This window comes from Lynx canadensis, chromosome C2, assembly GCF_007474595.2.
Source record: "Lynx canadensis isolate LIC74 chromosome C2, mLynCan4.pri.v2, whole genome shotgun sequence".
In the NCBI taxonomy this organism is placed as follows: domain Eukaryota; kingdom Metazoa; phylum Chordata; class Mammalia; order Carnivora; family Felidae; genus Lynx; species Lynx canadensis.
The window spans coordinates 10,250,301-10,263,584 of NC_044311.2; the positions used below are offsets into that span (position 1 = coordinate 10,250,301).

The 13,284-nt window shown below is 43.2% G+C and overlaps 1 protein-coding gene across 1 annotated transcript in view; it reads left to right on the forward strand.

The window, feature by feature from the left end:
* Positions 1 to 12,528: 12,528 nt before the first annotated feature.
* GASK1A (golgi associated kinase 1A) overlaps positions 12,529 to 13,284 on the forward strand; it is a 59,993-nt gene continuing 59,237 nt past the window's right edge. The window contains exon 1 of the mRNA XM_030329573.1: positions 12,529 to 12,893. Coding sequence (XP_030185433.1) covers positions 12,891 to 12,893 — 3 coding nt within the window. The 5' untranslated portion in view covers positions 12,529 to 12,890. The remainder of the gene's footprint in view (positions 12,894 to 13,284) is intronic.

A 13,284-nucleotide genomic window follows, 5' to 3' on the forward strand; every position in this document is an offset into this window, starting at 1 on the left:
CCTGTTTGTTCTCTGTATTTGAGAGTCTCTTATGTTTTGTCTCCCTCTCTGTTTCTATCTTATTTTTGATACCCTTTCCCTATGTTTATCTGTTTTGTTTCTTAAGTTCCCCATATGAGTGAAATCATATATTTATCTTTCTCTGATTGACTTATTTCGCTTAGCATAATAACCTCTAGTTCCATCTACGTTGTTGCAAATGGCAAGATTCCAATCTTTTTGAGTAATATTCCATTATACATATATATATAAAGGACATATATGGCATTTATATAGTAGCCAGATATATATATCTCACATCTTCTTTATCCATTCATCAGTGGAATGACATTTGGGCTCTTTCCACAATTTTCCTGTTGTTGATAGTGCTGCTGTGTACATTGGGGATGTATGTGCCACTTCAAATCAGCACTCCTGTATTCTCTGGATAAATTCCTAGTAGTGCAATCGCTGCCTCATAGGGTAGTTATATTTTTCATTTTTTGAGGAACCTCCATACTGTTTTCCAGAGTGGCTGCACCAGTTTGCATTCCCACCAGCAGTACAAGAGGGTTCCTCTTCCTTTGCATCCTCGCCAGCATCTGTTGTCTGCGTTGTTAATTTTAGTCATTCTGACAGGTGTGAGGTGGTATCCCATTGTGGTTTTGACTTGTATTTCCCTGATGTTGAGTGCTGTTGAGCATCTTTTCACGTGTCTGTTAGCCATCTAGATGTCTTCTTTGGAAAAGTGTCTATTCATGTCTTTTGCCCATTTCTTCACTGGATTATTTGTTTTTTGGGTGTTGAGTTTGATAAGTTCTTTATAGATTTTGGATACTAACCCTTTATCTTATGTGTCATTTGCAAATATCTTCTCCCATTCTATCAGTTGCCTTTTAGTTTTGCTGATTGTTTCCTTCTCTGTGCAGATTTTTATCTTCATGAGGTCCTGGTAGTTCATTTTTGCTTTTGTTTTCTTTGCCTCCAGAGACATGTCAAGTAAGAAGTTAACAGAGGCTTTTAAAATTGCTGAGTATGGGGCACCTGGGTGGCGCAGTCGGTTAAGCGTCCGACTTCAGCCAGGTCACGATCTCGCGGTCCGTGAGTTTGAGCCCCGCGTCAGGCTCTGGGCTGATGGCTCAGAGCCTGGAGCCTGTTTCCGATTCTGTGTCTCCCTCTCTCTCTGCCCCTCCCCCGTTCATGCTCTGTCTCTCTCTGTCCCAAAAATAAATAACCGTTGAAAATTGCTGAGTACTATTCAATTAACTGACTATACCACTGGTTGATGGATATTTAGGTGGTTTCAGATTTGGTGCTATTGTGAATAAACCTACTACGAACATTATGTTACATGCCTTTGGCTGAACTATTTGCTCATCTATATCTATCTATCTATCTATCTATCTATCTACATTTATATAAATTTGTATTAACTAATTAATTACTATATGGGTGGAATTTTTGCTTCATAAGTTGGATATATGTTTAGCTTTAGCAGATACTGCCAAAAGTTTACAAAATAGTTGTAATGATTTATATTGCTTCCAGCAATGTCTGAGAGTCTTTGTTTCTCTACCTTCTCCCTTTACTTAGTTTTTTTTAAATAGTAACCATCTGGTGTCAGTACAGAGGTAGCTTAGTGGTTTTAATTTATATTTCCCTAATGTCTAATGAGGCTGAGTACCATTTTCATCTGCTTATTGGCCATTTGGATACTCTTTTTTTGTGTGGGGAGTAAAGTTGGGGTGAGGGGTCCTACTATGCCTCAGGGGCTTGCATAGTTTGAACTTCTCACTGTCACCTGGAAGAGAGCCTGCAGGGTTTCTTATAGGCCTGTCCAGCTGCGGATCAATAAGAGAAGAGGGAGGGATGGGGCTGTCCCCATGTTTGAAAGCTATCAGCAAATCAAACATCATTAATGGAATGACACTCTTTATTACAATGTCTCTAAAGTGTGTAATGGTGAGAAGATCATAAACCTTAATATTCACTGAAATAGTCAATACTTACCTTGTTGCATGCACTTGGAACACTAGATAAATAAGTACAAAAACAAGATACTGGCGTTCTTCACTCTTTAGGTTAGTCCAGGGAATTAACCTTTAAGTGTGATTATGTTCTGCTTGGTTGTACTATGACTGTTTTATGAGTGAAAACTAGAGTTAGAATTCCAGAGAAAAATGCAATTATTTTTTCTTTGTTTTGTTTCTTAAATTCCACATATGAATGCAATCATGTGGTATTTGTCTTTCTCTGATTGAAGTTATTTCACTTAGCATGATATCCTCTAGGTCCAGCCATGTTGTTGCAAATGGTGAGATTACATTCTTTTTTATGACTGAGTAATACTCCATTGGATATATATACCACATCTTTTTAATCTGTTCATCTGTGGACGGACACTTTGGTTGCTTGCATATCTTGGCTATTGTAAATAATACTGCAATAAACCTAGGGATGCATATATCTTTTCAAATTAGTGTTTTCATATTCTTTGGGTAAATAACCAGTAGTGGAATTACTAGGTCATGTCATAATTCTATTTTTAGTTTTTTGAGGAACCTCCATACTGTTTTCCACAGTGGCTGCACCAGTTTGCATTCCCACCAACAGTGCAAGAGGGTTCCTTTTGCTTTACATACTCACCAACACTTGTTCTCTTGTGTTTTTGATTTTAGTCATTCTGATATGTGTGAGGTAGTATCTCATTGTGGTTATGATTTACATTACCCTGATGATAGGTGTTGTTGAGCATCTTTTCATCTGTCTGTTGCCATCTATATGTCTTCTTTGGAGAAATGTCCATTCATGTCTTCTGCCCATTTTTAAATTGGAGTGTGTGTGTGTGTGTGTGTGTGTGTGTGTGTGTGTTGAGTTGTATAAGTTCTTTATGCATTTTGGATATTAACCCCTTATCAGATATATCATTTGCAAATATTTTCTAAAGAAAAGAAAGAGACAAACGAAAAAACAGACTCTTAATTATAGGGAACAAACATGGTTACCAGAGGGGAGGTGGGGGAGGGGATAGGTGAAATAGGTGAAAGGAATTAAAAGTATACTTATCCTGATGAGCACTGAGTAATGTATAGAACTGTTGAGTCACTGTACTGTACACCTAAAACTAATATAACGCCTGTGTTAATTATGCTGGAATTAAAAACATTTTTAAATAAATATAATTATTAACACTGTTCATTTACTCATAACAGTAAACTAAGTATGGATCCTTGGCTACCTAAATACTTATAAGCTTAAAGAATATGTCTTACATAGGGGTGCCTGGGTGGCTCAGTCAGTTGAGCGTCTGACTTCGGCTCAGGTCACGATCTCACAGTTTGTGAGTTCGAGCCCCGCGTTGGGCTCTGCACTGACAGCTTGGAGCCTGTTTCAGATTCTGTGTCTCCCTCTCTCTCTCTGCCCCATCCCCACTCATGCTCTGTCTCTCTCTGTCTTAAAAATAAATAAAACATTAAAAAATTAAAAAAAAAGAATATGTCTTATGTAAATTATTTCCTCTCATTTCTCACAAAGACTATGGGATAGAGAGGGAAGGCATCATTTCATATTTGCTTTTATAATAAATGTAAATGGCTTGCCCATAGTTACTGCTTTCTGGAGCAGTAATTTTATTTTTATTTTAAAAAATTTTTAATGTTTATTTAATTTTGGGAGAGACAGAGTGAGAGTGAGTGGAGAGGGACAGAGAGAGAGGGAGACACAGAATCCAAAGCAGACTCCAAGCTCTGAGCTGTCAGCAAGAGCCTGATGCGGGGCTCGAACTCACAGACCATGAGATCATGACCTGAGCCAAAGTTGGACGCTTAACCAACTGACCCACCTAGGTGCGCTGCAATAAGTATATTCTTAATCCCCTTTATCTGTTTTACCTATTCTCCACCCAACTCCCCTTTAACAAACCACAAGTTTCTTCTCTGTATTTAAGAGGGTTTTTTTTTAAGTTTATGTATTTATTTTGAGAAAAAAAGACGGAGGGGAAAAAAAAAGCGAGTGGAGAAGGGGCAAAGAAAGAAGGAGAGAGAGAATAGGAAGAGTCTGAGAATAGGCAGAGCCTGATGTGGGACTTGATCCCATGAACCATGAAATTAAGACCTGAGCCGAAATCAAGAGTTGGAGGCTTAACCAACTGAGCCACCCAGACACCCATAAGAGTCTGTTTTTGTGTCTCCTTTTTTCTTCGTTTTGTTTCTTAAATTCTACATATGAGTGAACTAATATGATATTTGTCTTTCTTAGTCTGACTTATTTCACTTAGCATAATACTGTCTAGGTTCATCCATGTTGTTGCAAATGGTGAGATTACATTCTTTTGTATGGCTGAGTAATATTCCATTGTTTGTATATACATCACATCTTATTTATCCCTTCATCTACAGATAGACATTTGGGTTGCTTCCATATCTTGGCTATCATAAATAATGCTGCAGGAAACATAGGGGTATATATATATATATATATATATATATATATATATATATATATATATATCTTTTTGAATCAGTGTTTTGTTTTCTTTGGGAAGAACTTTCATTTGAAAGTCAACCAAATGTTTCAGACAGGTCCTCTGGAAAGCTAGTTAACGTCTTTTGCAGCCATGAACTTACTCTTATGCTCCCATTTCTTGACAAAACCTCTTGAAATAGTGTGGCTGTCCTGGCTTTCAGGAGGTTGACAACACTTTGTAGAAATAGACACAATCTTTTCAGGATGGCTGGCAGAGTCACCAGGTGACACGGCTGCAGGTTGAGATGAGGAGCATGTTTCTTCACCAAAGCAACAAAGCCAGATGTGTCGCCAGGCATCACAGGTGCTCTGTCTGAGCCCAGAGTGCCAAGATTTTTATTCCGCCTGAGTTTGGCAAAGAAATTCTTCACCATGTTAAAGACATTGACTGAAGATTCTAAAAGAACTTCACAAAGTAGCAATTCTGTCTTGATTATAAGAGCTTGTTGACAGGAGTTGACTTTGGCTGTGCAAGTAGAGGTGTCTCTTCATGTTGTTATATGCAAAAGGGACATATTCTGACATTAAATAAATGCCAGAACAAAATAGCATTTATGAAACAAAAGTAGATAGTACATAATTTTTAACAAACACCGATTTCCATATTTTTATGTTGAAGTAATAACACATACATACATAATTATTTGTTATCTATCATGTTACTATGGGATTTGGGGGGTGCAACATACCTTTTTTTGGCCTGACAACGCTTTTGTCCTGGGTTGGCTCTCTAAAAGCTTAGCCATCCTACCTATATCACTCAACTTTTGCCACAATAATGCTTCGTAACAAAGCTCTCCAAACCTCAGTGACTTCCAACCATAAGCATTTATTCTCATGCCTGTGGGTTGAATGGGCTTGGCTCCAGGCAGTGAGTTGAGCTTAGTTCTATCCCACATGTCTTGCTTTCAGGCTCAGACTGGAGGCTAGTGGCTACCCAAGGCTTCTTCTTTACATGGTGAATCACCAGAACGAAAGCCATGTGATACTGCATAGTATATACAGTACCTCTGTTTGCTTACATTGTAGTGGTTGAAATGAGTCCATGGCCAAGCCTAACAACAGTGGAGCAAAAATACATGCTCAGCTCACAGCAGAAGGAAGGAGAATTAACATTTGCTGTAACCTAAGGGATCCCACCTCCTTTAAAAGCTTTCTGTGGGCCCCACTCAATGACTTCCATTTATTTCTCATTGGCTATCCCTTTTTGCAAAGGAGGTCGTGAAACATAATTTTGGGGGGCTGAGTACACTGCTGCCCCCCTAAAATATAGGGTTTCCATGAATGAAAAGAAAAGAGAGAAGGTAAATTGGATGTTAGAATTCTCTGCTGCAAGAGAAGTTTCTCATTCATTCGTGAATTAAACAAATATTTTTCAAAGTTTAATATGAGACAGGCCTTGTTTTATTTTTTGATTTTTTATTTTTTTTAATGTTTATTTATTTTTGACAGAGAGAGAGAGAGAGAGAGAGAGAGAGACAGAACATGAGCAGGGGAGGGGCAGAGAGAGAGGGAGACACATGTCTGAAGCAGGCTTCAGGCTCTGAGCTGTCAGCAGAGAGCCCAACGCAGGGCTCGATCCCACAGACCGGGTGAGATCATGACCTGAGCCAAAGTCAGACGCTCAACCGACTAAGCCACCCAGGCGCCCCAAGACAGGCCTTGTTTTGATGATGTAATTTATATGAACATGTTACATGGTTGCAGGAACCCAAGGAGGTGGACTGGACAGGGTTAAGGGTTCTGATTTGTCAGATGAGGAACTTTGAAGCCTGTGGGAGAGAAGTTGCTCTCCCGAGTACCTATGCTTTGTGAGCAGTAGATTCAGCATTGAACTCCAGTCTTCTGTCTTATTCTTTTACTCAGAAGCATTTGCTGAGTAACTACTTGCTGCTAGGCAAATGGAGGATGAAGACCCAGAATGGTCCCTTCCTCTAGGGAGTTCGGGGTCCATGAGAGACACTAACAAGATCATATTTGCAATAGAGTAATCTCAGGGAACCTGCTGTTCCACGTCTTCAGGATAGAGAAGATTCAGGGTGGAAGTGAATGGGTGAGAGGTGGAAGTATGTCAGGTTAGAAATAAGAGTGTATCGAGAAAAGGCTTTTAGATGGAGAAAACCACTTAAGAAGATTTAGAAATGTAAGTGCCCTAAAGAAGTAATTATGAGTCAAACCTTGAAGGACTTTGAAAGCCATGCTGAGGAATTTGCATTTAATCCTGAGAATTACAGGGGAATAGGCCAGTGGTGAGTCCGCATTTCCGCTGTGATGTGCAGGATAGATTGGAGGGAGTAAAAGCAGAGCCTGGGACACTAGTTCTGAGGTCTCTCCAGGAGTATTGTGAACGAGACAAAAGTTTGAGCCAAAGAAATGGTAGTGAGAATGGATAGAAGGAGATTCCGTAGTCATTTAGAATGGCCATTTGGGGGGGGGGCACCTGGGTGGCACAAGGTGGTGAAGCCTCCGACTTCAGGTCAGGTCATGATCTCACAGCTTATGAGTTCGAGCCCCACGTCAGGCTCTGCTCTGACAGCTCAGAGCCTGGAGCCTTCTTCAGACATGTGTCTTGAGAGAGAGGGAGAGAGAGAGAGAAAAGAGAGAGAGAGAGGGAGTGTGAGAGCTCTCTCTCTGCCCCTCCCCCACTTGCACTCTAGCTCTCTCTTAAAAATAAATAAACGCTTAAAAAAATTTTATAAATAAAAAAAATAGAATGGCCATTTGGATGTGAGAACCAAGGAAGAAGAATTGCTTAGCTTAGCAGTTCTCAGCCCTGAGTGTGCTTTAGAATTTAAAAAATACAGATTCTCAAGCATTGGAAACTCTGATTTAGTAAGTCTGGAATGGAGCTAGACATGGAACCGTAGTAAAGAGTGTACCCCTTGGGCAGCTGCCTGGGTTACAAATTTATAAGGACCCTAAAACATCATTAGAGCAAACTGGAAATCTGACTCCTTAGAACTGGTGAGGGTAAAGATAGACTCACTCCTGATGAAGTAGGAAGGGCTCTCTAGTAGAAATAGTAAAAATATTCCCCACTAGCACCAACCTGTCTCAGCTGAATGTTTCCTACTTGCAAGATCCACTGTGTAACCAGAGGCCCTACCAGCACCCTGGGAAGGGCCAACTGCCAGGCAGCTTACATTCTGAAAGAAAGTAATATATGGAGTGCTGCTTCTAGAAAGGAGGGGTGTATTGGTTATCTAAATTGAAAAACTCTTAACATAGCACTCAACAAGTTGTCTATCTCAGAAAAAAAAGTTACAAGATAAAACCCAAGGGGGATCAACATGTGTAGTCTTAAATACAGCAGCCAGGGAAGGCTTCACTGAGGAGGTTACATGAGCAAAGACCTGAAGGAGATAAGGAGCAAATACGCGGCATTTCGGTCAGAGGGAAGAGTAAGTGCAAAGATCATAAGGTGGCATAGGGCCTGGAGAATGCTAGAAACAATAATGAGGAGAGTGTCTCCTGGGGCACAGGCAGTGAGAGAGTGCAGGTCCTGATGATAGACAAGCAGAGTGTGGAAGGACTTGCCGGGCTCCTGTAGGACCTGGGATTTTTGTACTCTGAGGGAGATGTAAGTCTCTGGAGGTTTTGAGCAGGGGAGAGACAAAACCTGATTTACTGTTCTCTCAAGCAACTCTTCTCCAAAGTAATTTTATTCATGTGACCAGGATGGATTAAGTTATACTATAGCAACAATTTTTGAGTCTTAGTGGGTCTAATGGTTAAACGCATAAGTTTATTTCTCACTCACTCTCATATCCAGTGAGGTCTTGTGGAGGCTCTGCTTGTCATAGCCACCCAGAGACCCAGGCTGACGGGGGCTCCACCTTGACATAAACTTTTCAGTCACTGCATAAGAGAAGGAACGTGGCCAGTCATGCACTGGCTTTTATAGCTTCCAGCCAGAAGTGATGGCACTTCTACTTAACATCTCATTGGCCAAAGCTACCCTTTCATAGAGAGCGCTTCATGACTAAGAGTTCCATTGGTACATATGTATGGGTAGTGTGTGTGTGTGTGTGTGTGTGTGTGTGTGTGTGTGTGTGTGTTTGAGATTGAGGGGTGTGGAGTTTAAGGGAAGTCCTGTTTTCCTGGCAGAAAAGAATAGTTAGACCCAGAGTTATAAATCTCCACCTCCCACAAAACTAAGTTTGGTTCAGAACTTTAAAATGACCTTTTTTTTTTTTTTTGCTGTCATCAAATCTTCAAAGCCCAGAAGGCTGAGTCTGATTTAAGTCTCAAGTTCAAGGTATGAGATGCTGTCAGTACTTCCAGCAGCTCTGCAGGAAAGCCCTGTCCCCAGGCACAGGCCTTAGGTCTGGGAAGTCCCCCTCAGGTGGGGGAGAAGGTGGAAGGCTTACTTCTTTGCAGTTTCCATAGCTTCTCCTATTTACCTTTTCTTGCACTGAAATATTCACCTGTTGTCCTTTCCCATCAGGCTGGCCACTGGTTTTCAGAATGAGACGTGAGCAGCCCATTCATGTTATAGAAAGACCCCTTAAGGTGTGAAAAGAAACATTTACATTTCTGTTTCTGCTATATTAACCTTACCCTTTCAAAATTTTGTTGTTGTTTTTGTTGTTGTACATTTAATAATAGGTAGAAAACAAAGTGGTACACTTAAGTAACTTGTAGGTAGGTAATGCACATGTTGGGGGATATATTCAAAAACTTATTGCTACTGAGATGAATAATATTAAAAGTTTGGAGCCTCCTAGGATAGATTATGAGTCCTTTGAGGCTAGAGACAGTATGTGCTAATTTTTGTTTCATGTACATACAGAAAGATGCACATATCTTAAGTGCTACAGCTTGATTTATTTTCATTTGTAATTGATACCAAAATTAGTAGCCAGATTGACAAACAAAAAACACTAGCAACGCCACAAAAGCCCTCTTCATGTCTCCTTCCCAGTCCTGACTTTCCCCTAGGTAACCAGTCACCTGACTTCTAACAGCAGATATCAACATTGCCTGTTTGTGTATTTCATGTAAATGAAAGCCTACGTAGGCCTGTTTTCCTGGCTGGCTTCTTTCCCTCCACAGAATGTTTGTGTGTGACTGTTGTTCACAAATTGCCCTTGCTATAAGGCACTCTGTTGTGTGAATACACCACAATCTACATATTGTTTCTACTATTAATGGATATTTGGGTTGTTTCTTGTATGGGACCATTGCAAATAATGCTGCTGTGAACTTTCCTTTACATGGCTTTTGATGCACATGTGTAGGCATTGCTGTTGGGTAAAGGTCTAGGATTTGCTGGGTCACAGGGCTCATGTATACGCAGTGTAAGTAGATAGCCAGACAGTTTTCTAATGCAGTGGGACCTCTTACTTGTTCTTGACATTAACACCAATCACAGAGTGTGCGGCGAATAATGCATGGAGAGTGAGGAAGCAGGGGGGACAGGGAACAAAAACGTGCGTGTCGGAGGCTGTCAGCACGTAGACATGTTGGGTCACAGAATCACAGCCATGGGCATGGCCCTATGCAGGAGCACGTTATCACGGAAGTAAATGATCACATCTAAGGTACTATGGACCAGTGGTCTGAATTATAGCACTTCAGAGCTGGAGGTGCTTTTTCTAGGCAGGATTCTGTGAAGGGCCCCTGGAGTCACTGCAGATCCTGGTGTGTCCTCAGTTCAGCAGGGCCAGAACTCAGTTTTATCTGCTTACCCGGCTGTGGGTCTTCCTGGACTACTGACTGCTTCCATTCAGTCTGGGTTACAAAAGTGGCAGTTGTTCATTCACAAATGGAGTTCCTACATTCACCATCTGGGCGCTTCCTTAGCTGAGCAGAGTATCAGGTGAACAAAATAAGGCCGAACTTGGGAGTCTCCCTTCGGAATGCAGGATTTTGACTCTCTGTTCTTATGTTGACAGTTCACCTGGCTAGGGCAGGTCCTAGAACCGTTGTGCCCAAGTGTGTCCCATGAATCCACAGAAAAAGAGTTTAGCATCCAGTAAATCTGGAAAAAACTGGGCACTTTCCTCCTTTCTCTGAAAATCTCAATGCATAGTAGTCGCATTAAAGGCTCTGACAAGTCCTACTGCCAAAAAGAGAGTCTGTTTAGCTGTGCTCAGTGTTCTCAAACTTGGCCAACAGAATCCCTCCCTCTTAAATTCTTTTGATACATAACAGATAAATTCTGAAGAATACCACAAAACCCTTTGAAAACATTAATTTAAAGGAATATGTCTGCTCCACTCCCTAGTGTAGTGTTTTTCATACGGTACTTATTAGTGGATACTATTGAAATTAACATAATTATTTGAGCCCACTGTTACAAATAATTAAAATGGAATAGAATAGAAAACATCAGAGGGCATCACATGTAATAATGTTTTATAAAACTTGGTTTTAATGACATCTATACATAAATGTGTGTAAAGAGTCACAGCCAAGAATCTACATCTTCTTCTTTTTTTTAATGTTTATTTATTTTGAGAGAGAGAGAAAGAGAGCATATGGGGGAGGGGCAGAGAGAGAGGGAGCAAGAGAGAGTCCCAAGCAGGCTCTGTACTGACAGTGCAGAGCCTGACGCAGGGCTTGAACTCACGAACCATGAGGTCATGACCTGAGTTGAAACCGACTGAGCCACCCAGGTGCCCCTAGAATGTACATTGCAGTCAGAAAAGGAGACTCAAAAGACCACATTATTTCCTCAGCAGTCTGCATGAGACAGTCTGCCTCACTGTCCTCATCCAGGGCTCAGGTTCTTCTGTGCTCCCCTTACACCCTAATCCCCAGAACGCTGCAGTTTTTAGCACTGCATCCTGCCTCTTGTTCCTGGTTTACCAATTTCTTCCTCTTCCTCTCATGCTCTAAGGAACAGGCTTTTTGGTTTGCGAAAAACGACTTACTCGCTATCCGGCTTCAGGAAAGTCACTTCAGCTCCCTAATCCTGTTTCCTCACTTGTAAAATGGTGATGATAAATTTTCTCTCTTAGGACTGTTTGTAACGATGAAATGAAATAATCTGTGGAAAGCATCCAGAACATAAAAAGGACTGAAGAAATCCTTTCCCTTCCATTAGTTTCCTGACCATCATACACAATTTAAGGAAACCCTCTCAATATTTGTCCTCCTTTAGAAGCACTGTCATCAGTGACAACCTCAAAGCATGGCAGGTGACTCCTGGGAAGCCGGTTTCAGACCATCTAGTGATGATTCTTGTTAGTTTCCATCTCAGAGGGTAATTTTTCCAGCTGGTTCCCAGATTCTGTCAGTGCTGCTGCTGACTCTTCCCTCTTAAGAATCCTGAGATCCAAATGTTGGACTACGTAGGGACAGAGGTCTCAAAGACATCCAGGCACCAGTTAACGGTGACTCAGCTGTTAAATGTCACTCAGCTGTTAACAGGGGGACCGCCCCCCCCCCCGCCCCCCCCCCATTCCAGGACTATGGACTCCAAGCCTAGCCTTCTCTCCAACAAGGAGCATGCAGGCCCTTAGGTCCTGCTTCGATTGTGGCCCAGGGGACACACACACTCTATGCATCCATAGCAGAGGGATCGGTATCAGCCGCTTACTTCCAGCGACTTATACACTGATTAGTTCTCAAGGGGGAAAATGTCCATTGTGACAAACGTCCAAAGTGATAAAAGGATTTTCCTACCATATTTCCTTCCAAAACGCCCTTGGGGCTGAGCCCAAATAAGGTTAGGAGACGCCAGGGAAAAGACTTATCTTTCCTTGGCTTTGCAAGGAAGAGCATAGTTTTGGCGACCCTCGATGGGCCGGCCCCGTCCTCCCCTTTCCCCGCTCCTTCCCCTCTCCCTCCCATGACTGCCCGGGCTGGAGGAGCACCCTCACACCTCGGAGGAGGAATCGAGGCGACTTGCCAGACCCTGCTCCGCGCGCCTTGCCTCAGATCAGCGCGGGGCGGGCGGGACCCATTCCTTCCTTGCACCTGGGCCCCTGCTCGAGGCGGCTGTGGCTGCCAGAGCCCGGGTCAGGGCTTTTATTGTGAAAGGAGCTCCCCCTCCCTAGCTTTCGGGGAAGTGGGGAGGCTGGGCCGGGACGCACAGCAGGGACTTCGCAAACTCTGCAAACGCCCCTAGTTGAACGCGGAGGCTCCCGGCTGTGGAACGGCTCCTGCAGAACCTCAGATCCTCAGATGACACGCAGACTCAGCGTGCATTCTCCCGGAGCTCCTCTAACAACCCCACCTGCAGGGCATCCCCGAGCGCGCTGCGCACCCAGGAGTCGCGGGGCCACTTGGCTGCTGGGAAGCTGTGGACGTCCCGTCCGGGAAAGCCGCGTCTAGGGAAGCCTGGAGAGTCACGGAGCAAGTGGCGACCCCGGGGCGGTGGGATGAGCCGGAGAGCCAGCTGAGAGCTCCCAGAAGCGGGTCCAGCCACTGCGGGGGCCATGGTAGGAATCTCAAGAGGGGACCCTCGGGTGGGCGGATGGGGTGGGCACCCAGGCAGGTTGCCGCGGACAGTGCGCACAGCTCTGGGTTCGTGGAGCCTGCGTGGCCTCCCGGAGCTGGAATTGTTCCGGAAGGTGGCTTGGGGGCTGCAAGGGCTCTTATTTCTGCACCTAGGAGGAAGCGAAGGGGGCGAAGGGGGGAGGGCGGCGGTGAGGGGGGCATCGAGAAGCTGGGCAATTAGCTTTGCTGCTTCCCTAGGCGGGATGCCCGTAATAAGGGAGCTTTCATTATGGACCCGTACACCCTGGCTGAACCTTAATCCACGCAGAAATAGATTGGGCCTGGTAAGGGTCCAGTTCCTGGCGCCATCTCCTGGACCGCAGGGCAGGTGTG